The sequence below is a fragment of the Python bivittatus genome, unplaced genomic scaffold (genome assembly GCF_059951505.1).
Source record: "Python bivittatus isolate LINGU-HERP-01145 unplaced genomic scaffold, Pbiv_v1 ctg000700_np1212, whole genome shotgun sequence".
NCBI classification, from domain to species: Eukaryota; Metazoa; Chordata; class Lepidosauria; order Squamata; family Pythonidae; genus Python; species Python bivittatus.
In genome coordinates, this window is record NW_028277098.1 from 38,093,682 (window position 1) to 38,119,101 (window position 25,420).

Here is a 25,420-nt window from a genome sequence, read left to right on the forward strand (position 1 = left end):
GGTGTAAGCCACTGTAGTCAGGTCCTCTTGCCTAAGTAAGACTGCAAGTGGCACATCAGCTGAAACTGTGCAAAGCTCCTTGTCTTGCCATAGCCTCCACCAGCTGATCCAACAGGAGCCTTGAGTCCTATAGGACCCCCAAGTCATGGACCTGTTACTTCAGGGACAGTGCAACCCCATTTAGACCCAAAGCAAGGGATACAGAGGAGCCCCAGGTTATAAATTCTGTCTTGCTAGTTTAATTTAAGCTTATACTCTCTCATCTAGATCCACACAACTTCCAGGCACTGGGACAGGACTTTGTCAATGTCTCCAGCCTGGCGTGGGGTTACAATGTACAGTTGGGTATCATCAACATATTGGTGATCCTGGACCCCAAACCGCCAAATGACCAACCCCAGTGGCTTCATGTAGATGTTAAATAACAAAATTGATGAGCATTTTAAGTATCCCACAGAACTTCTTAGTTCATTAGAAACAGAATGAGCAGGGCCACTTTCACATCAATTCAAATTTAAAAGGGAGACACTGTAATCATTTTACAAACACTGGATTACTGAATATTGTTACAAGTTCTTTTAAAATTGTTTTATTACATTATAGAATACAAATAATAGCCAAGTACAATGGTATTTATACAAAAGGAACCGGAACCTGTTAACACTGTATTGATTAAGGTAAATTAAACCTTTCAAAATAGAAAACTTATATCAATGTTAAATATGATTTCTGAGATGCAAATGGACAGAGGGTTACTTAAATTGTACAGTTAATGCTGAATATAACATTGATAAAGAGTTGCAAAGTACATTGAATTATTTTATAATATGGAAAAAGTTTAGATCTTTGAGCTTAATACTAAAGGGTTCACTTTATTGTTATTTATTGTTACTTATGAATACTAATAGAAAAAAAGAAAAAGAAAAAAAGAGCTGCTTGGAAAAAATAGAATAGGTATTTAATCTTTAACTTCCCCCTTCTCTGTACTCCAACTGATTTGCAGTATTTTTATATATTTAACCCTCCTTAAAAAACATTCTGTAAGTGTTTGCATTTATCTTTACAGTTACAAGTCTTGAACACCCCTCCTTTCCTGCAAACTATCCCATTCAAAAAGGGTTACCAGATGTCTAGCAAAAGGAGGGCTTGTCCTCATGGTCTCCATCCCGCAGGCATAGCCTTAAAATCAAATATTATCTGGCTTCGTTTTGTTTCATTTTTTAAATGTTGGACTGTTTTCACAACAGTAGTCATTCAAACTTTTATGTATTGTGACATTGTAAATTATCTGCTTGTTCCTTTCCCTTGTCTGTCAAGAGACTCGACAGCCTAGATTTATGTTATTTAATTTATTTTCTGATTCCAGCAATCGGTTTCAGTCTACCCCCTTCAAATCTAGATTTGAGTCTGTAGATCACATGACTCGTCATATATTTCTATGGTGAAATTTGGAAAGTGTGTTGTCAATCCCATATTATCACTAGCATATGTTCTTGAAAAAGATCTGTTAAAGATCTGAACAATATTGTGATTGAAAAGCCAGCATTTCTGATGATGAAAAAAGTAATTTCATATACATGTATGCCTAAGTACATTTTGTTTGCAGTTTTTTGCTGTAATTTGCGGATGCCAAGAAAGTTAGTGTGTTCTTCTTTTTTCCCCCCATTTGACCTCCTTTCCAGTTGTCTGTGTCCTTCTTTGCCTGTTCAGATATCTAGTAACCTTACACTCAAAAGAACTGCAGACAAGGAGTTCCCGCGGAGGGGGGGGGAGGTAAAAAAAAAAAAACAGTGGTCAAAACAATCAAAGCCCCAAAATAAACATTGAAAAAGGGCTTCAGTCACATAATCTTGCCTTTTTCCTCCCCCACTTGAGTGCCCCCAGTTACAGGGATTAAAGTATCTGAGATTCAAATATTGTTTCAGAAATTGGGTTTAATTCCTTCAAATAAGCCATTTCTTTTCAAAATGCAAAGCCAATTTCTTATAAAATTAACATTTCCAAAGACGATAAAAATCAAGGGCAAATACTAAAAATGTACAATGATTTTATATACAGTATATACACAAGATTGGATCATTTAAAAACTAAAAGTACAAAATCCAATAATGGAAAGTAGCATTTATTTCAATCATAGTCTTCAAAACAGAATTAACAATGTGAAACAGTCATATGAAAAATTAAGGAATGAGGGGGAGGGAAGGGAACAATGAAACCCTGAGAAGTCAATTTTCAATTTAAAACAGCACATGAATAAATAAAACATCCTGAAATGTTCTTGAAGAAAAATGTGGCTCTTCTTTTAACATTCTGCTGCATCAAAGCATTGTATTTAGCCTACACAAACATTTCCATTTATTTTTTCTCAAAAAAACCCTACACACATTTTCTCCATGCTCAATTCTTGAGGTTCACAGAATTGCTTTTCCTAGCGTTCTCTAGGTGGGACAGTAGTGATTTTTCCTAGTTATTCACACTAGGAAAAGAAAAATGAATTCCTTGTGATACCACTACTCTGTTGCCACTCACCTCACTTACTCTTGCTTCCTGCTGTCTTTTTCACTCTTTCTTCAGTGACCATGAACAGGCTGCTCTCCACTGGGGACATAAACCAGGATAAGAACCCAATGGGACTCATTCTGAACCCAAAATTACAGTCTGCATTGGCATCCAAAGGGGCTGCATTACCATCCTTTGTCCTGTTACTATAGGGAAATAGGTTGAAAGTTCGTCAACATAATAGGATCGAGCTCCTCCTAACTAGTTTATTTATTATCAAACTTGTATGCCACCCATCTCCCCCAACGGGTGACTCTGGGCGGCTCACAATAATACAAAAGAAAAAACACAAGTCCCTCCAACCATGGATAAAATCTATAAATAATTAAAAAACATATATTAAAAATGCCCTAAAAAACTCCTATAATTTTTAGCCCTAAAAACCTGCAAGATGCTGGCGGGGGGGACAAACCCATCACCCCACCAGCCATCTCCACAGGTGCGGGCCCCCCTCCGGCCCCCAGGCCTTCTGGCAGAGCCAGGATTTAATCCCTTTCCTGAAGGCCATGAGGGAAGGGGCACACCGGATCTCAGGAGGCAGGATGTTCCATAGGGCAGGAGCTGCAACAGAAAAGGCTCTCTGCCTAGACCCCACCAATCGAAATTCCTTGACTGGTAGGGTCTGCAACCTGCCCCTTCTGCTGGACCGAGTGGGGCGGGCTGAAATGACCGGGGTGAGGCGGTTCCTCAGATAACCTGGTCCTGTGCCATGAAGGGCTTTAAAGGTGATGACCAACACCTTAAATTGGACCCGGAAACAAACTGGTAACCAATGCAGCTCACGCATCAGCGGTGTTATACGTGCCTTCCTAGGGGCATTGAGAACTGTCTGCGCCGCCGCATTCTGCACCAGCTGTAGCTTCCAGATACTCTTCAAGGGTAGTCCCATGTAGAGTGCATTACAGTAATCCAACCTGGAGGTGACCAGGGCATGAGTGACCGTGTGGAGGTCCTCCTGATCCAGGAAGGGGTGTAACTGCCGCACAACACGAAGTCGTGCAAAGGCCCTCCTAGCCACGACTGCCACTTGCTCTTCGAGCAGGAGTCGTGAACCCAGGAGAACCCCCAGATTACGCACCGGGTCTGTCTGGGGTAGTGCAACCCCATCAAGAACCAAAGATGACAAGCTCCTAGATCTTGAGGCTCCCCGTATCCACAGCCACTCCGTCTTACCAGGGTTCAGCTGAAGCCTGTTGTCCCCCATTCAGGCCCCCACAGCCTCCAGGCACCGCAAGAGGGCAGTCACAGCGTCACTTAAGGCACCTGGGATGGAGATGTATAATTGGATATCATTAGCATACTGATGATACCTCACCCCATGGTGCCGGATGATCTCACCCAGCGGTTTCATGTAGATGTTAAATAGGAGCGGTGAAAGCACTGACCCTTGTGGCACCCCACAAGGTAGGAGCCGGGAGCTGGACCTCTCGCTCCCTATCAACACCGATTGGGTTCAGCCTTGGAGAAAGGAGCTGAACCAGCACAACATTGTGCCACCCAATCCCAACTCCTGCAGCTGACCCAAAAGGATACCATGGTTGATGGTATCGAAAGCCGCTGAGAGATCAAGAAGACCAAGGATGGATGCACTACCCCCATCCCGCTCTCACCAGAGATCATCTAAAAGTGCGACCAATGCTGTTTCTGTCCCATAACCGGGCCTGAATCCTGACTGATACGGGTCCAGATAATCCGTTTCCTCCAGGATCCTCTGAAGCTGCCGCGCAACCACCTTTTCCACCACTTTCCCTAAAAAGGGGAGGTGGGAGACTGGACAAAAATTGTCCAGGAGGGTGGGGTCTAGCAACGGTTTCTTGAGGAGTGGGCGGACCAAAGCCTCTTTGAAAGGCTTCGGAAACACCCTCTCCTCCAAGGATGAATTAACCACCACCAGAACCCACCCTAAGGTCACCTCCTTGGTAGCTTTGGTAGCTTGGTAGCTTTAACTAACCAGGACTATATCATCCTGGACTATATCATCCGTTGAAACTATTATCTGTCCTGTCCTGTAGCTAAGCCTAAATCCAAAGTTAAATAGATTTAAATAATCCACTTTTTCCAAATATACTAGAGCTGAGCCACTAGAACAAGCTTTAGCATGTTGCAGAAGGATGGAAAATTATATACTATGGTGGCTTCAGAGAGAAGGTGTGGAGAATTATTCCTCGTTGTAAAGTGGTTTCCACTATTGTCATCCTCTCAGCCAATTCCTAACCCCCACCTTGGCACATTTCTAAGCTACGATAGGCAAGGGTTAAGCACACATATGGTAACTTTAATACTGGGGCTGTGCAGATTGAAAAGTATTTAGCCTATCTCACTTATAAAACAATTCCTTAATCTCCTAGTTTATGAATTCCTCATGTACAGTTATTTTAAAAAAGGAATACTACTCCTTCTTTAATTCCTAGTAACTTCTTCCCTGCCCCTGCCCACCCCCACCCCCCATTATGAGTTGACAAAATGTCCAGTATTATGAGCTACCCAACGCCTTCATGTTATTTTTATAGGTCAAACATGACAGCATTTTTCCAAATCTAACTGCGGATGTGGAAAGAAGGGCAATTAGATCAGTGCATTATTAAATCATTGTTTTGGTTCTACTATTGACATTTTAGAATATAAAATGTGGAGAAGTTAACACAATATATACAGTACACGTATTTAGAGATTAATATCTGAAGAAGGAATATTTGAAAGTAATTGAGAATCTGGAGAGTTCAAGTTTGTCAGAATAGAAGGACTGTGCATTTTATAAGATAAGGACATAGTTGATAGTGTGAAGGGAATAAGTTTATAATTCCTGTCACTGGAAAATATACTATCCTATCCTGTCTGTTCTTCTGAGTAAAATGTATAGTAAGTACTGGATGTATTTAAAAGCTTGTTTTTAAAGAAAGCTTCGTTAAGTCTAGGGTTTGCAAAAAGCTGATGTAAATGCCAGAGTTAATGAAATTACAAAGAAGTGCTACAGGGAAACACATATTACACCTCTTAATAATGAGTTTAACTAGAAGACTTCCTCATTATCTACACATTACAAAAGAGATTTAGCGTAAGCAATAACATTCATTTTGGCAAGTTATAATTTCTTACCTTACCTCTCTAGAAACGTGTACAACAAAAAGTCCATTTTTTTGTCAGAGGAACAAAAACAGCAAGATCACTGGGGTTTGCCATTTGATTTATTGTGTTAACAACATGATGTACTGATAACATTTTGCTTTTCTTCTATATTAACCAAATTGTTCTTGACATGAAGAAAACAGACTATATGGAATTTATTTGTATTGCCCAGGCATGAATATTTATATCATATAGCAAACAAGTTTTACAAGACATATTTACAGCATACAGCATATAAATTCATAAGCATAAATTGCAAGCAGAAAATCAGTAGGTCTCACTGCATTCTCGTGCAAATATTGAGAAGGTGAAGAAAAAGTTCACAGATATTTGCTAATTGGTTATTTAACATGTCTGATACTCTATAAAACATATCAATAAAGTTATGAAAGACAGAAGAAGGAAAGGGTCATTTAAATTGCTTTAGAGTCACAATTTAAGAGACTTCCCTGGCCTTATTTTTTAGAAAGTTTTGAAATGTTTCAAATGTTTGAAATGATTAAAAAGTTTAATCTGGTAGTTAAATAAGTATAACAAGAAATGATTGATTGATGAATTTGATGATTCTTTTCCAAGGGTCCAGATAATGAATATATCATTAATGAGTCTTAAGTAAAGTTTTCAGAGGGTGTGGGTTGAGAAAGTATTGTTTAGGTCAGCCATGATGTAGGCACACTGTAGAGCCATGCATGGCTATGCCACTGATTTGCAAATATATGTTGTTGCCAAAGGTAATTATGGGTAAGTGCAAAGTCACATAGTCTAGTGACAAACCATACTGTGTTGACATCATTGATGATATTCTTGACTGCTTGGAGTACATGTTTGTGGAGGATGCTGGTGTATCCGTGATAGCTAAAATTGTATTGTCAGGGATTTCAATTGTCTCAGGAAGTTTGTGATGTCTCTTATGTAGCTAGGAGTGCTGGTGGTATAGCTGGTGGGACTAACAACTTTTTAGTAGTGTTAAGCCCTGGAAACTGTGGTTCTGGAAGGGAGATTTCAGAAGAACTCATACAATAAACACCTTTGGTGCTGTAGTCATGAGCCACCGAAATAGCAGTCTATGTGCTTCTCTACTGTCAATTGTATCATTCCCACATACCATCACATTGTCTCAGTGTTTGAAGTGGTTTACCTGAACTAAGAAAGTTTCACCTGTGCTATGTTCAAATAATCTTTTATTCCTTTTTGTTTTATCTTATTTTGTCTGTTACTTCCATGGCTTATGTTACATAAGGCTGGTTAATAACCAGAATAAAATACTTTTGAACTAGTTGCATCAAGAGTGTATCTTGGAAAGCATGGGCACGGAAGGAAAGAAGTGAAAGAAATGAAAGGTAGGATAACTGCAGAAACAGAAAATATGAGTTATGCATATATGTAAAATATATTAAAAGATAAATCAATCTACCAACAAAATGAATAGAAAGCAAACATTAGGAAAAGGAGTGTGGAATCTACTAGGAAGAGAGTGAAAAATTAATTATGTTACAGAGTGCCACAGAAATGTGTGAGGTATTTCCCAATGGGAAAGCATGCTTGATGGAATGATGAAGTGAAAGAGTCTATGGATGAGAAAAATGCATACAACTGATTGATTGCTGCAGAAAATATGATAAGGCTGCAAGAGTATATGGTATAATAGAAAAACGTTAAAGCATGTGATGTCCTTATAGAATGGCTGTGAAACATTGTGAATGCTGCATTTGTGCCTGACAATCAGAAGAATTGGGGTGTAAATTAGATAGATAGATAGATAGATAGATAGATAGATAGATAGATAGATAGATAGATAGATAGATAGATAGATAGATAGATTCAGGAACATGTGGAAACTGTAAGCTTCCCATCTCTGCCTAAGAAAACATACTAGGAACTATCGATTCATGTGATCCTAAGAACGTTTGTCATCACATTATTGCTGGGACTTATATTGCTTTGTGTGAGATCAATGTAATCTTTAGCTAGCTTTCATTTCTAATCAGACACAAAGTGACACAAAGTAATTCAGGATACTTGATAGAAATGTTAACATCTACTTTTATTAAAGATCAGAAAAATGTGTTTCAGGTCACAAATATATTGCACAATTTCGTATTTCATATGGTACAGATTACAAAAACGTTACAAAGTTTTTATATGAACCTAGTCAGAAGATGCAAAAGAGTTTTTCAAAATCAGGATCCAAAAATATATAGCAGTTTTCATATGCATGTGTAACGGTTGCAGGCCCCTTCTATTAAGTTGGACGCAGTAGCTGTGCAGAGAGGCATCTGATGGCAGGGGACCTTTTCAGGGGCACAAAAGAAACAACAGAATATAACAGAGAGCTTTTTAATTTTGGATTTTTTAATAGAAGGGAGAACAAGATGAGATGATGAGTAAAGGGGAGGAGAGCTCTCTTTTCTGGGACGAAGGTTACCAGTGTGAGAACTTAAACTATGTAAATTTCTTTATGTTCTATGTCTCCCAAAAGGAAAGAGACCTCTGAAAACAGTATTGGTTATGGCAGGTAAAGAATTCCTTTCTCAAACATAAACCGGCTCCTGGGAATTAGTTACACATTCCCTCTCTAGACCCCAGTAATCTTGGCCATCTTTGAAGTTTGCTTTTCTACCAACTAATGAAAACTACTACAGTAAATATCTATTCACAAATAATGGTAGAATGACTAAGTTGGAGATGGCTACTAAAAGCTATTGTCAATCTTTATAAACCTAGCAAATTTGTTTCATACAATTTACTCACAAGAAGGCAGGGGTTATTTAAGTTTATACCAGAAACAAAAAGTTCTTCACTATGATTTATCATATCTTCAAAAGAATGTATTTCCATTTTCAAGAGAAAAGCAATAGTGTAATACCTAGTGAAAAATAACATGATTTGCTATCATCATTATTAAACTAATATAATATACTATACAAATACTATACTTATTTGTGGATGGAAAAGAGGAAGGTATACTGGAGCTTTTTACATTGCAACAAAGATCAAAGCAAAGTATTCATTTAATATTTTTAAGGCACATCTTTACTCAGAAATATGCTTTTTTATATTCAATGAAACTTACTCCCAGGTAAGCATCCATGATTTTGCAACTTCATTCTTGTATTCCTCCTCTTACAATCACTAGCTGTTTATTTAAAAGTATACATGGATTCTGAAACAGTTAAATTGTTGACAAGTTGGGGACAGGTTTTCTGTCCCTGGGAGCATTTTCTGAGTGCCACCTCTCCCCATGTTCTGGAAATTCCTTCAATCACCTGGAACAGATTTGTGGGAAGCAGGGTTGGGTACGGCAGGAGAAACCAACCTAGATTACTGCATCTTTTTACAGTGCAAAAGTGGGATTCCTCTGCTCGATCAGAAGCTTCTAGTGTAGAACAGGAATCTTTCTGCCCACTGGTGGCAGAATCTGGATCCAGTCCAGGCATGTGCAGGATTGTGTCCCATTTTCTTACTCATCCAGAAGGTAAAGAATATCTAGATGACTATTTGCCCTAAATTTAAATAATCTAGCAATTGTTTCTTAAAACTGTATAAAACCTGAGTGATTTAATATTCTAGTTCTTTGAACACACATTTTATATTGAAGGAATATGAATGTCTTTACCTTGAAGGTAAATTAGTATCTTTTGTTATCCTGCTTTAAAACCAAAAGAGCAAATGTTATTCCTAATTCTAATGTTCAAAAGAAAGCCCCCATCATCATAATTTACAAGACAATCCCTATTTGCATAGTTTTTCTTGCACTCTAAAGATACCACCTACTGTGGAAATTTACTTGCATTACATGAAATAAAGGTACTGATATATAAGATACATTTTCTTTATGTTAGGCTAACAATGATCAAAATACTCATACACTAAATACATCAACATATGCACATGTATACATAGTATGTCTATATACACACTAAAATAATGCAGTAAATGATCAAAAATCAAGGAAGGCCTGTGTAAGGTATATAGTGTAGATTAACATCTCAGTAAACTCTACCACTGCTCCCAGGTAAAATCATCTCCTCCGCCAAATAGAACAAAAAACCCTAAAACTGTAAGAAAAATTACTGCGTTTCCAGCCAGCACAAGGCCACAAGCTCCCCACTTGATCTGAAATAGAAAATAAAATAAAATTAACCTTTTATTCATTGATACAAAATGTATGCTATTTTGAGCATTAGAGGAGTCCAAAGAAATACAACATCATGATGGTAAAAGCACTTAAGATAAAACACCAAATTTTAAGGGCCAAGAAAACTAATTATTATGTAATTAGTAGTCATTATAGAACTCATCAACTAATTTGCTAAAACGAACTAACATAAAAACAATTACAAGTCCTTGAATTGCTCAAGAGAGCAATTAATGAAAATTTACAAGAAAGCTCATCAAAACACAAAGCTAATTGTGAAGAATTATTTGTAAGCAATCAGCCAAAACTTTCATAAAACAGAAGTTTCCTGTCATCAGTACAAATCTGAAAGTTTGGATCTTCCCTCTTGCAAGGATTTCCTTACCCCAGCCCAATTTGGACTGAAATTTGAGAGGTGGAATAGAAACAAGATTTATTATTTTTTAAACAAGGAGTGAAACACTCACTTAAATAATGTTATAATATTACTATAAGGTTCATTTTGCTATGCATCTCTTTAAGCCATGATTCCTAAAATTCTTAATTCCAGAATTCATTCATGATTTGAATATTTTTCATATATCAACTACTGCTTTCTAACCCTGATTATCTGCCATCAAGTTACTCTCGACTCTTAGCGACCAAATAAAACCTTTATTATGGCCTTTAGGCCAGAGAATATTACCATAAAAATACATAAACCTATAATTAATAAAACTAAAAGGGAGACCTAAAATACAATAAAATTACATAAATTAATAAAGTAACAATAACACAGATAGCAGTGGCAATCACCAAAATTTGTACTACTTTTCAATCATAGGTAGGATGGGTGGCACACATTTGCTCCATGACTCTAACCCTGACTCTTAAACTTTAGAAAAAGGTTATTTTTAAGTGGCTTGCCACTGATTTTGGTGGTAATGTAGATGGATCTCTTGGAGCTACATCACAGTCTCAGTGAGGTTGTATATCATCCCCTGGCCACAGGTTGCTCCCCAAAGTTTATAATGCAATGAAGTAGTTGAATGGTTATAGTATATAGGATATAAATCAACTTTAGTTGCTTTAGTTACAGCTGCTATGGGGAAGGATCATCAAGCTGGCTTGCTATAAATGATTAGGTGGAAAAGCTGTCATTGTTTATATATGTATGCCAAAGATAATAACATATACCAACTATGATTGGTAGTTAAAAGGCCCATAAAGAAGCAGTGGACATCAGTAAAGTACTGGAAGATCGTAATCAAGTTAACAACTGGTGAGAAATTTTGGACAGTTTTTTTTTTTAAAGGTCACTCAGAAGTCAATTAGTTGTTTGTTAAAAGACGCCCAAAAAGCAAAGGACTATGAGCTATTCTTGAAACACAGCAACTATCTTTTTAGGATGACTTGACATCTTTTATCTTTGTTCATCTTATAAATTTGTCTCTGCTGGTGGCCTGGCATAGTTTCTATAAAGAGAATGTACATTGGTGCTAAAGTTAAAAGTTTTGCAACCGATGCAGCATTCCCCATCTATGAGGACTGAGAACTTTGATTAAATATTGTGCAAGAATGTTAGTATGCCAAGCCTCAAATTGCTGAAAAGGGAAGTTAAGAGGTCAGCCACACTGTTTCATCACCTTATGTTTTGTATCTAGTGGAATAAGTTAATAATGTTTGCTAAGACATCGTTATAGAAATAGTTATAGAAAAACCACAGTGTTTGGAAACCTGTTTCAGATCATAAAAGCTCTCCACTGAAACTTCAGAAACAGAAGCTCTAAATCTTTCAGCCAGTAATTATAACAGAAGAAAGTAGTGTGAGCTAGCATGGTCAAAGATAGATTGATTCAGACATAATTATCCTAGTCCAGGTGCAGTTTGTTTGATCAGGAACAAGCTGTGTGTTTAATCCTTCATCTCTGTTTTTCATACTTCAGTACTTCCAGATTTTGTTAAACCATAATTCCCCAATTCAGATGTCACGGAAAATTGCAATTTAACAAACCAGTGATGTAAAAGGCAGGAGAAAATGGGAGAAGGAAGCATGCACATATGTTATGTTTTCATATCAAACAAGTAAATGGAGAGGTGCTTGAACAAAATATTATGTGGCACAATGCATTTTGGGTACCATAATTAGAAAGTGTACCAAAAGCGTTTTTTTTAAAAGAAGACAGACATATCACTTATGTTCAAACCATTCATGCTTTGAAGGAATACTACAAAGAGTATCATGGAGGCGTAAATCAAGCACACTACAAGGTATAAATCAACTCCTTTTCCAAGAGCATGTTTTTCTTTACATACTTTCCTGTTAAAAGCCAAAATAAAATTATTTTATTTAAAAAAATATTAAAACAAGATGCGTTTTAGCCTCCATAGATTATGGATCCCCACCCCCAAAAAATTATTAAATTTGGTAAGTCTGAGAAGAGGAGGACAAGGAGATGGGGAGGAAGACAATGGATAAGGTGGATGGATGAAATCAAAGCAATCACCTTCCTGAGATGGGAAGCCTTTGTCCATAGAGCTGAGCCCAACACAGTGGTACTTCATTAACTAGACATCTCAGAGACACTTCTGAACAAGGGTGTCTGCAGGGCAGATCAAAAATGTCAAAATGGCAGACAGGACCAGGCAATCAAAATCCTGCCCCTTTTTACACGCATGTGATACATGCAATACACATCTAAAAGGGGTGAGGCTTCAATCCCCCAGTTGTGCCTGCCTTTTTACATTGCTAATCCCCCTCAGAAGCCTCTGCTTCTGGGATTAGTCCCCCAAGTATCACTTACCAAAGAAAACCAGATAATCTATTTCTTTATTAAAATATTGATGATCTCCATTTTTATTTTATTAATATTTTTGGTCAAAAACTGAAATAGATTTAAATACTTGGTGCTACAGTACCTCTGCCTCCAACTCTAGGTCTTTTCATAATTATTTTTCATATAAATAATGCAGCTAAGGGGCTGATAATCTATGAGACTAAAGCCGAAAAAATAATAAACATGCTGGCTACAGAGAAAACCCCATTTAATAAGTGGAGCTTTAGTTCAAAATAAATAAGCTTCAGATTGTCCTATATGTGCCATTGATACCAATCTGATAAAGTAAATGTGCTTGTTACCAAGCTACATGACATCATGCTTTTAATGTTCAGAAATACACCAAATAAATCAACAGTATATCAAGTTATACATTATTCATTTCATTTTCTTATGATGAATCTGAAGATGTATGGATATGGCATAGCTTACATTTCCTCTCCAAACAAAATTGTAAGAAAATGTTTTTCTCCATTTCATATTTTTAACCATTGGCAAAATTTATTTTAGTAAGAATAGGAAAGAATTAGAGCTCTCTCTAGTGGTATGACTGTAGTATTCTTTTTTTCTTATATTGTATCATTCATAAGAAAAAAATACATTTGGCTAAATGTACTAAACAGCAGAAAATATTAGGTGTTATTGCTGGGAAAAATATTCTCAAAAATTGGCTAGATAATTTTATAGCTGCAACAAGTCAAAGAACTAACACTAAAGATCTGGAATTAAGAAATTGAGAAAGAATTCTATAATTAAAGATAAGAAGTTGAAATACATTTATACAGTTATGTTTTAAAAAGAAAGCCCATTATTTAATCATCAGGACAAGCTCAAAAACTGAAGAAATGCATTGTATTGTTTCACCAGGTGTCCTCTTCCGTAACTGGTCCCACTGGGCACTCAGTGAATTACAACAAACATAATTAAAGGAATTACAATAAACAAACAATGTAAACAGAATTAATGTTGAGAACAATTAGGATAGGCTGGAAGGAGACTTATCACTGAATGTAGCAACCAAGAGTAACAAGATATGTAAAACTAATGGAATGCAATAGCACCAGAGCATATTTTTTACCATTGTTGCATTTTCCATTCATTCTAAATGTAACCAAAATCTGTCTGGGCTATCATTGTCTACCATGACTGCATATAATACATTTACTCCCACTGGTGGAAAGGGAGACACAGTAAAAAAATATATACAGTGGGGCAAAAAAATATTTAGTCAGCCACCAATTGTACAAGTTCTCCCACTTAAAAAGATGAGAGAGGCCTGTAATTTTCATCATAGGTATACCTCAACTATGAGAGACAAAATGGGGGAAAAAATCCAGAAAATCACATTGTCTGATTTTTAAAGAATTTATTTGCAAATCATGGTGGAAAATAAGTATTTGGTCACCTACAAACAAGCAAGATGTCTGGCTCTCACAGACCTGTAACTACTTCTTTAAGAGGCTCCTCTGTCCTCCACTCGTTACCTGTAGTAATGGCACCTGTTTGACCTTGTTATCAGTATAAAAGACACCTGTTCACAACCTCAACCAGTCACACTCCAAACTCCACTATGGCCAAGGCCAAAGAGCTGTTGAAGGACACCAGAAACAAAATTGTAGACCTGCACCAGGCTGGGAAGACTGAATCTGCAATAGGCAAGCAGCTTGGTGTGAAGAAATCAACTGTGGGAGCAATAATTAGAAAATGGAAGACATACAAGACCACTGATAATCTCCCTCGATCTGGGGCTCCATGCAAGATCTCACCCTGTGGGGTCAAAATGATCACAAGAACGGTGAGCAAAAATCCCAGAACCACACGGGGGGACCTAGTGAATGACCTGCAGAGAGCTGGGACCAAAGTAACAAAGGCTACCATCAGTAACACACTATGCCGCCAGGGACTCAAATCCTGCAGTGCCAGACGTGTCCCCCTGCTTAAGCCAGTACATGTCTGGGCCCGTCTGAAGTTTACTAGAGAGCATTTGGATGATCCAGAAGAGGATTGGGAGAATGTCATATGGTCAGATGAAACCAAAGTAGAATGTTTTGGTCTAAACTCAACTCGTTGTGTTTGGAGGAGAGAGAATGCTGAGTTGCATCCAAAGAACACCATACCTACTGTGAAGCATGGGGGTGGAAACATCATGCTTTGGGGCTGTTTTTCTGCAAAGGGACCAGGACGACTGATCTGTGTAAAGGAAAGAATGAATGGGGCCATGTATTGTGAGATTTTGAGGGAACACCTCCTTCCATCAGCAAGGGCATTGAAGATGAAACGTGGCTGGGTCTTTCAGCATGACAATGATCCCAAACACACCGCCCGGGCAACGAAGGAGTGGCTTCGTAAGAAGCATTTCAAGGTCCTGGAGTGGCCTAGCCAGTCTCCAGATCTCAACCCCATGGAAAACCTTGGAGGGAGTTGAAAGTCCGTGTTGCCCAGCGACAGCCCCAAAACATCACTGCTCTAGAGGAGATCTGCATGGAGGAATGGGCCAAAATACCAGCAACAGTGTGTGAAAACCTTGTGAAGACTTACAGAAAACGTTTGACCTCTGTCATTCCCAACAAAGGATATATAACAAAGTATTGAGATGAACTTTTGATATTGACCAAATACTTATTTTCCACCATGATTTGCAAATAAATTCTTTAAAAATCAGACAATGTGATTTTCTGGATTTTTTCCCCCATTTTGTCTCTCATAGTTGAGGTATACCTATGATGAAAATTACAGGCCTCTCTCATCTTTTTAAGTGGGAGAACTTGGACAACTGGTGGCTGACTAAATACTTTTTTGCCCCACTGTACATATCAAAATCAAGTTTTGAGACATTCAATATAAACCCTGAAAAATAATTCAAAGTCCAAAATTAAAGAAAATAAATAACTCTTCTTCTTTAAAAATAGGCACTGTATGATCTAAACATATAAATACCTTTTCTACTCTACTTCCTTCCTGTAGTGGTGGGCTAGGTCATGATTTAGCACTGTGTAGACGCCAGCTATCAGCTATAGTAAACAAACTATGGAATATGTCTTAGCAAATAATGGGATTCAACCAACCATGGGGCCCCCTGGCTTGGATGAGAGCAACTGCTGAAAAACAGGTCACACTAAGCCAAACATAGTTTTGCTTAGTTTTGGCTCCTCAAGGTAGAATCTCTGCAAGTACTGTAACCAGGATCTAGTTACTTAATCCCCAAACAGAAAACATCTCAAACAGCTTACTCTCCCAAGGTATCAGAGAGTGTTCATTCTTGACTTTTTAATATTGTCCCTTCAGCAATTCCCATAAGTAGCTATAAAAATACTTCACTGCATGGAACAGAATTGAAAGAGTAACTCATTTTTCTGTATCTCTATAGCGATATCTGTGGCACCTCCTTAATACAAAAAGTTGGACAACTTTTATATGAACTTTTACTTGCAGATAAAGTTCCAAAGCGTCATGGCGAATAGCAAAATTCTGTTTGGCAGTTTGCCAGACATGGCAGCGTTACAAGAAGCAGCAGGACACATAGGAAGATAAAAAGTCAGTTCTTCCCTGTTATTACTGCATATTATTTGATTTGATACCAAGTTCACAAAATCTTGTATCTTTTTCCTTGTGTTATTACCTGAAGCAATGCCATGAATCTTTGGCATTGGTCTGTGACCTTAATAAAATGTATTGATTGACTGACTGCAAACCCAGTCATTATCACTTCCAAACTATGATTTACAGCTTAGCATGACAGTGAACCTAATCAGCTGTGATTTGTTAAACCACGACTTAGCACAATATATGCACTCAGCAATATAATTTAAAATATGAAGTCATTTTTCTCTGTCAATCCTTTTTCTTATTTATGGAGATTCTCACGGCACTTATGAAGTGAGTGCTGAAGAAGCTTCTTCTTGTTGTAACACCAAGAATCTGGTATACAATGTTTTTCAATGACAATGTTATAAAAGTGCTAATTAACAGAAATCATTGGATTACTTCTTTGTTAAGAGTCACTCCACAGAGCAAGAACTCTGCAGACATATACGTTAACTTTCACTGCCTTGCCATAGGACTTACCACTTCAACACGTGCAAGAATGATAGGAAGTCCAAAAGCAGAAACCACAATTCCAGTTGTGAAGAAATATGCCAGTTCCTTGCAAGTATTGCTTGCTGCATCTGTATCATCGCTTACCCTTCTTGCAATAAAGTGAGGAATAGGGCATATGGCATAAAATATCAAGACAAATAATGGCCAATAGGTACTGCAGAATGATAAAGAACAGGAGATTAAGGCAGTTTAAAATAAATGTTTATGCAATATCAACTTCTTTTGTCATATTCAGAAACGCAGCTGCATACATTCACATATGTATGCATCCTATCCCGTATGATAAATATACAAGTTACTTTCTATTGCTTCCTCAGTACCCACTTTTTTAGTCCGCACACAGACACATTTATTCAGTCAATGACTTTTTTGGTACATTTTTGTCAGACCATTTCAGTTTTCCTCTCCTTTCATACCATTCTCAATTATTAATCCCATATTTAGTTCTTCTGATAACCGTGTTTCAGCCACACAAAAGAACTCAAAGTATATTCCTCTACCTATATTTACAGATTTTATGCCAAGTAAATGTGCTCAGAATTAATATACCTGACAACAAAGTATTGGCACTGTATCACTCAAAGTAATATGCTCTTACCCATAAGTTTCTAAGGCACATCCCAACATAAGAAATGTCAAACCAATGACTCCAGTGAACGATAAGCCAACCAAGGCTGGAAAAGTGGAAATAAAAAGAATGTCACTCCGTTGTTTAATTTTAATAAACTAACTTTCACAAATATAATTATAAAATCACTACCGGGCTGCTGACATTCTTTAAAAATAATTCTAGCACATATCATGGAAGCTCTAAGCCGAGATATAAATGATGTGTAGTAGTTAACTTGACCATATAAAGTGATATCATATTTCACCTAAAAATGCCATCTTAACACACTAAAGTTGAGGTTCCAAAGGAGCAAACTTTGATGGTGCTTTCAAAACCACCCTTCCTGATTGGGAGCTTCTGTTATTAGATTTTGGTTGGACTCTTTAATTACACCACAGTGAACAGAAACAGTTCAACAAAGGGGAACAGAAACAGGACACACTGGTCTTGGTGGCTTCAAGAAACCTACTAGGAAAGATACCAAGATCTGCTGGCAACAGAGTGGTCAGATTGTTTCTACAGGTTCGGAGAAGAGGGGGAATAATCAGCAAAGAACTTTGCCTGGCGCCCCAGAGGTCCAGGTTGCACCTGCCGGTGAATCTTTGCTGAATAAGCAGGGGAGGAGACTCCTCCCTTATTTGACGTCTGTTTTCTGTGGAGCTGAAATTTCCTTCAGGCAACCCCAGGCACGACGCAGGAGAAAGCGATACTGCTAGCAACAGCAGAATAGAAAAGGGGTCGAGCCGTCCAAACTAAAAGTTCTTTACGAACAGAGCATGAGTAGCCGGCCAGAAGATGGGGAGAGAGAGAGAGACGGGATGCTGGATATCCTGCGGTAGAGATGCGGTTGCCACAGCGATGGTCGCTATGACGAAAAAGTCGAATTACACGACTTCGTGAAGGCCATCCCTCACGGAGAAGGAGAAAAAAGGGCTCGTACCTTTGATCCCCGCCATGCCCCCTTCCTGGAAGGGGCGATTTTCACGCCTGGGACCGCTTTCCGGACTTCGAGGCAGAGGAGGCGGAGTGTAAGGCCGCTTCTTCCGCCTTCTCTTCACGTGGTCCGCTGCTAAAGCCTGCCCCTTCCCACAGGAAAAAAAAAAAAAAGAGGGGGAAACGGGAAGAACTTGTTTTACAAAAACAGGAAAGCCATATATTCAAAAATACCGATCTCGAGTTCGCGGCACCCCACCGCTTCGGGAGCCTGCCCGGGGTCGACCGATTCCCTTCGCGAAATGCAGGCCGTCGGGCTGCTTCGTGTTCAAACCGCAGCAGCTTGCGAGTAAATCCCCAAAGGGGCTTTTCTCCTCTTCCTCCTCCTCCTCCCCACAGGCTCTGTCCCATGAATTCTCTCAGTAGGAGTTTCTTGCTTCCTCACCGCGCGAGAAGGAGCGACCGAGCCCACGCGTTGGGAACCAGCCGGCTGACTCTGCTGAGCGTCTTTTTAGCAGGAAAGGAGAATTTGCAACTTCAAACGAGCTGTCCTCGGACAGCGCTTTGCTGTCTTCTCGGAGCTTCCGCGGAAACATAGAGAAGCCGTGCAGCGTTTACGCGCGGCTTCAATTTTAAGAGCCCTTTGTTTTTGTAGATCGTTTGCCGAGGGGTGGGGAAAGTTATCTGAAAAATCACGCATGGATTAACGTCGAACAGAATACTTCTAATTCTTATGTTCTCCCATGTGCCTGCTGATATTTAGAAATCATTCTGGTTTTAGAATTTGTTATACCTGTGCAAAAATCTGTCATGGCATAGCAAATGCAGTTTGAGGCCTTCCACACCATCCCAATGTTTACTCTTTTGATTCCTCAAAAGCAGTGTGGCCCATGGTCAAAATGCATAAAAGAGCATGATGACAAGATTTCTTCCTTCCCAGATGGAGAGGGCAGTAGGACAGGGCAAGGAAAACCACTGAAACAGAGCTGCTGCTGACACCCACATTGTACATCCATGTTTGCATTTCCTGGCATTTTGTTGTTTTTTTAAGTGTTGCTGTTAGAGGAAGGAGATGCTGAAGCATCACACAGGAGGCTGTTCATATTTTAAATCCATGTGTGTATTTCCTGGTGGTTTCCAAAAAAAAAGGGCTGCTGCTTTCAGGGGGAGGAGGAGGAGATGCACAAGCCATGCGTAGGACTCTGTAAGAAGCAGGGAGCCAGGTGGGGTGGGTGTGATGGAATGGAATTATGAAGACCAGACTCAGGGAGAAAAACATTTTCTTTCATCGCCTTAGGCGAGAGGGAGAGATAAGAGGATGAGACTGGCACCTCCCTGAGGAATTCACAATGTTGTGGCTGGCATTACTTGGGAACTGGGGTTTCAGTCTGAGAAAATTCTTGCTAGAGGTTTTAGCTAATAAGCATTGCTGGACTGAATTTACATGGTCTCTTGGAGTTCCTTGGGCTAGGCCTGACAGTGGGTGAGGAAGTCCCCATCAATAGAGAAATGGCCCAATCACGTTCTGCAGAGGTGTAAATGGAATAACTTTTTCTGCGGCTCTGTGTGTGTGTGTGTGTGTATGAATAAAATGGTGTCAGATCACACAGGTGCAGAGTTACTTGTAGAGCAGCATGAAGATCCTCATGTGGAAGAGCCATTAGTTCAAAATGTTAGACTCATTTACGGATAACAGGCTATCCTCAGTGAACACACAGAATCACAGAGTTGGAAGGGACCTTGGAGATCTACCAGTCCATCCCTCTACCGAGTATGGGACAAATGGCTGTCCAATCATCTCTTGAAAAGTTCCACTGATGGAACACCCTCTACTTCAAGGAGGCTGTTCCGTTTTTTTTTAAATAGTATTTAATTAAGATTTTAAGATTACAAAGTTAAAAGTTAGAAATGAAAAAGAAAATTGAAAATACAAATTATAAAGAAAAGGAAAAGAAAAAGTGAGATAAAGTAAAAGAAAAAAGACATGAAAAATAGATAGCTTCCAATCTATCTCTGGTCTTAAGAATAATAAGAGTGTCATAAGTGCTAGTTTTTAATGCATTAAGTAGGAATAATTCTTTGTCAAAACATATCCCATTACATTTATAATCTAATCTTCAAATCCCCATGTAAGCTTCGCCCTGCCTGCATTTTGCAAATAGTCCATCAATAGTTTCCATTCTTTAAGGTAAAAGAATTTCTTTTCTTAGTGACTCTGAAAATCAGGAAATTCCTCCTTATTCACGTTTGGATCTCCCCCTGTAAAGCTTCCACTCACTAGTTCTGGTCTTACCACTGGGTGCTATAGAAAATAAATCCATGAATTATAAATGCCTGTTTTGTGCTTTTTGCTCTACTTCTCAGCACTTTTTTTTCAAATAATTTAAGATTTGTAAATGAAAAGAATAAAAGCCAATACGGGCTACAAAAAATACAAACAAAAATCCAAAAGAAAAGAAAAAAGTGTGGAAAAAAAAGAAAAAGTATATATTTTTCTTTTTCTTTTTTTCTTTTTCTTACTTCTCAGCACTATCCATGCATTAGTATGGCCATTTGACCCTGGGAATTTTCACTGGCTCTATAATATAAATATTACATACATTTTACAAGTGAAAGTTTCCTTAAATGTCCACACCTACATGACAAGAAAAACACACATCTGCATAATTTGTCCCTTCATAAAATAGGGTGGTGGTGATAGTCGTTTTCAAGAAAAGAAGTAGGTATCCATTCACTTCACAAACACCTCTTTTTTGCACACACCATAATATTCAAGATTTAAACTGCTCTGAAAAAGAAGAATTGGTAGATCATTTATATCAATTTAGTTTATTGCTTCTTTGACCATTCATACCAAGAGGACATTGGTAGCATTGCAAGCAATCCAAAGGCAATAGCAGATATTCTTTTATAAGGAAAAAAAGAATTAGTGTGGAAGCACAAGAAAGCTATAAATAGAAGAGTGTGTCATTTTGACATCTTCTAAAATTCCGTGAAACAGAGTGATTGTACAAGGAAGTGTCATCTCAAGGTTCCCCAGAATATGCATTCAGAGAATTGCAGAAAGAGACCACAGACTTCTGTGGGCTTATGTTTTAAAAAATGGATTCAGGATGACCACCCCCATGTCGTCATATTTTGTGTATGTGTACAAGATCCGTCCACATCTTGAACCATTTATTCTACAACGAATAAATACAAATCAAATGGACTGAGTTCTTTGAAGTTTTTAATATATACAGATCTTTTGGACTATTCACAGTTCAATGGGCTTACTGCAGATTTACAAAAAAGAAAAAAAATTGTTGATACACCTGAATAAAAGTGTTATTTCCTGATAGCATCAAAAAGAAAGAAGGGGAAAACTTTATCTGGATTCAGTAGTTTTGATACAAAGCAGGTCTCATTTTCATGCATCGTAAAACTCAGCAGTTAGAGGAGGTGTTTAAGCTGAATAGGTTTTTAATGTTGCTGAACTAGATGAAGCTTAAGAGTTCCTTTGTGTTTCAACATAAACTTGAGTTAGCTGGACTTTTAAAATAATAAATTTGATACACTAAGCTAGTCATTGGTGTAATTTCAAAAATGTTTGTTATATGAATTAAATCCATTTATATACAGCAACATAAGCATCTACAGGTGAAAATAAAGGAGTAAAACAATTCACAGGAACATGATCCACATTCCAAAATGTTTTTAATAGACAAGCACATACTTGATCAAAACATTTCATAATATGTTAATAAATAACATCCAGTTTGTTATACTTTTCAAACATCTTAATGTCTTGTATATATAAAAAAGGAGAACTTGATGTTTTTGTTTCACATTGGCAGTAAATGGCAATAAATAATGGATCAATACAACAAAAAGATGGCATTTAATATAAAAATAAGTGTAGGCTGGTTGACATGCTGTATCTGCAGAAAAGGGTTTCTCACTAGAAAATCAGAACAGAAAAACAGATTGTCTTAAAAACACTAAATTGACAAAGATTTTCACATTACCTAGAAATTCCTCCCTTTAAGAAAGAGTGTGAAAACTTCTGCCCATCCACTAGCTTCCTAGTGAAAGTACAGACAACAATTTTTCTCCACCCAGTGTTTTTTAGACCTATCACTGAACAGCTATATAAGCAGATAGGCTATATAATAGATTCTAGTGTGTGACAGGACTGCAGTGCCACCATACATTCAATAAATGAGAAATACCATTTTCAAATGTCACATCAGGATCGATAATACTCAGTCCAGGTCTACGTGGTTGCTCCTGCAAGCTGGCTTAATGACAATTGTTTAGAAGGAAAAGTAGTGCATAATTGCCTGTTACTGGATTTCATTCAGGAAATACCACTAAATAAATTTGCCATTACAAGTTTCTCTGCAGGAAGAAAAATATTTTAAAGTACTATGTAAAATTAGTTTTGTAAGAAGGTGAAAAAACACTTTTATCATCATAGGTACCACATAGATGTTTGTACTTTATTGCTTATTGAGCCAATATATATTTTGTAGGTAGGATTCCATCATTTGACTAAGTTACAAAACAAATTACTTCCAGAGGCTTAGAAGGCGAGCCTGTGTTGTAGTCAAGTTGCATTAAAAAATATTCTGGGAAGTGTTGGATGTTTGATTGGATTCAATTAAAATTTCAGAAGAACATACAGCATAAAAGGAGAAGTCAAGGATTCACCTGTATGTAAGAAGATAATATATCTCAATGGGGAATTTTAAAAGCTTGCAATATAGCCCGCACTCTCAGTTTCTATTAGTGCAGAGCAGTCAGCACAATGCACTACTTATTTTGATATCATCTTCAAGAGATTTCTGCTTTAATATAATAGTTTATTTAAAGATGCACCCCAAATTCAATTATTGTGTAGAATGTCTGCTTAAACCTCAACTTGAAATACAACACTAAGCTTAAGGCTGCAGTAAGTTACCAGAGATATAATCCAGTTACTTAGCTGTCTTATTCAAAACATAATAAAACAAATAATTCAAGGGCCAATTAGGATGAGAAATAGTGTACTTTAAAGAACTGCATATGAATGAGGATGTAGTTTGAGAGAGTTAGTTCTGGATACAAACATTCAAGATCAAGCCACATCCAAAGTGGTAGAGACCCCCTATTGCTAATGGCAAAGAGGCTATTTCCTCTGACTTGTTCCAAAACAAACAATCCCAGTTTACTAGAATGCCTGTTTAAATCTGAAACAATATTATAAATCAGTCCCAAGAACTCCTTTCTCTTTGCATCTGTAATTCATAAGGATCAGCCTTCTCTCTTTTTCCTCTCCATGAAGAATTTTTTTTTTTAATTGGGGCTAGTTTTAATATTTTTACATCTCCAGCCAGACATCAGTTCAGCTGTGAAAATCAAGTGGCAAGGAACAATACAAGCACTAGCACAGATCTACAGCAACGTCTGAGGAGGAATGCTAATACAAAGGCTTCTGGCCTTGGTTTTCAAATTCTGACCAGGCATCATTGAGCTCCATAAAAATCATCTTTGCATATTGTTCATATGGCTGTCCTGTAGCCTGGAAGAAAAGCAAAACAACAGGTCTCATAAACACAAAAATCTATTTGACAAGAATGTTGTTCACACAGAGATATGCAACAAGAATTTGGGTTTGCTTAGGACAAATCTATTTTTCTCTATGGGCTTAAAAAAAACCAACACCTACATCTAGGGCTTACCATTTTACCCATCACCTGAGGTAAAAAGGTTTTCAGGTGATGGGGGAAATGGTAAAATGGTGGAACTGCACTTTATAAAAAAATATAATAAAGTCAAAGGAGAATTAGGAAGCTTGCAAGATAATGTATCTGTATCTATCTACCTAAAGGTTCTGCTAAGGTTTGAACTGGTAACATCTGATGAGTTATACTAACTATGGTATTGCTTCAATTAGGGTAACAGGAAGGTCTAAATGATACAACAGCTAATAGCAAGCATTGACCCAGCTAAAGCCCTTCCTCTGTAAAGTACCCCATGAAGTACCAAGACTAGCCTGCAACCAACTGAAGCCTTCTATCCCAAACTGACAGGAGCCCTCCATGCAACACAGCAGGGAAAAATCTACTTCAGAAGCACAGCCCTGAGGTCACTGTGAAGATGAGTGAGGATTAGTAGAGGGTGACCTTGTCTATTTCTGCCCTCCAAAAAGAGTAGTCTGCCCAGATGGGACAACTGGGCAGTACAGATAAGCCCTTAGACTTATTCAATGACAAACAAGCAGACAACTGGGCTAGTTCTTGTTTTTGAAACAAATCCAAACCATAAAACATATTACAGGTAGTCCTCAACTTATGACCACAATTGGGACCAGAATTTCTACTGCTAAGCAATGCAGTTGTTAAGTGAGTCGCATCCAATTTTACATCTTTTTTTGCTGCGGTTAAGTGAATCACCATAGTCATTAAGCAAATCACATGGTCATTAAGTGAATCCAGCTTCCCCCCCTTGATTTGCTTGTCAGAAGCCCCCTGGAGAGGTCACAAATGGCAATCATGTGACCCCAGAATGCTTGCAACCATCATAAATTCATGCCAGTTGCTAAGCACCTGAATTTTGATCACAGACCACGGAGACACTGTAATGGTCGTAAGTGCAAGGACTGGTCGTAAGTCGCTTTTTTCAGCACTGTTGTAACTTTAAAGTCGTTAAACGAATGGTTGTAAATCGAGGACTACCTGTACTCATTTGTAGTAAAATGCACATTTTTATCAAGTTTGATTATCTGACGAAAGTCTTACTTATCAAAACAATAAGGAAACAGCAATAAAATTAATTTTGCACACATTCCTTTATAGTGGGATTGTTATGCCATAATTGATATATGTTACTCTTTTACATATTCACTTATTCTAGAGAAATACTTGTAATATAGACTACAATATATATGTGAAGGAATGGTTTGATGAAGGCCGCGCTCAGGGAGATAAGCATTCCCTTAGCCCCCAACGGGAGCGTGGGAAGGTTAAGAAGATGAGACTGGCACCACCCTAAGGAATTCACAGTGTTTTGGCTGGCTGGCTTGGGAAGTTTAGATTCAGTCTGGAGAGATTTCTGTCTTTGAGGTGGAAGCTAATAAACGCAACAGAACTGTATCTGTACTGTCTCGTGGAGTTCTTT

The 25,420-nt window shown here is 38.0% G+C and overlaps 2 protein-coding genes across 3 annotated transcripts in view; both read right to left on the reverse strand.

Annotated features, from left to right (window-relative positions):
• Nucleotides 1-7,710: 7,710 nt before the first annotated feature.
• On the reverse strand, nt 7,711-18,445 carry LEPROT (leptin receptor overlapping transcript). 2 transcript variants are annotated; one of them, XR_003084899.2, is made up of 5 exons: nt 18,288-18,445; nt 17,336-17,411; nt 16,705-16,891; nt 12,310-12,405; nt 9,671-9,801 (listed from the first exon to the last, which is right to left on the reverse strand). XR_003084899.2 is itself a non-coding variant. In XM_007429936.4 (4 exons), the coding sequence occupies exons 1-4, from the start codon at nt 18,301-18,303 to the stop codon at nt 9,685-9,687; spliced, it is 396 nt and encodes a 131-aa protein (XP_007429998.1). In that variant the 5' UTR covers nt 18,304-18,429; the 3' UTR covers nt 7,711-9,684. The 2 variants fall into 2 exon arrangements, 1 of the variants encoding a protein (XP_007429998.1); XM_007429936.4 differs by lacking the exon at nt 12,310-12,405 and having other exon boundaries at nt 7,711-9,801; nt 18,288-18,429.
• A 3,061-nt stretch (nt 18,446-21,506) lies between these two features.
• Nucleotides 21,507-25,420, reverse strand: part of DNAJC6 (DnaJ heat shock protein family (Hsp40) member C6) — a 42,598-nt gene continuing 38,684 nt past the window's right edge. The window contains exon 19 of the mRNA XM_025167775.2: nt 21,507-23,822. Coding sequence (XP_025023543.1) covers nt 23,721-23,822 — 102 coding nt within the window. The 3' untranslated portion in view covers nt 21,507-23,720. The remainder of the gene's footprint in view (nt 23,823-25,420) is intronic.

Excerpts from the sequence above, each read along its gene's own strand:
- LEPROT (XM_007429936.4), bottom strand. Across the intron at positions 16,892-17,335 it reads TGTGCCTTAGAAACTTATGG|TACCTATTGGCCATTATTTG; the intron begins GTAAGAGCATAT and ends ATCATTCTGCAG. Across the intron at positions 9,802-16,704 it reads TTCTTGCACGTGTTGAAGTG|ATCAAGTGGGGAGCTTGTGG; the intron begins GTAAGTCCTATG and ends TTTCTATTTCAG.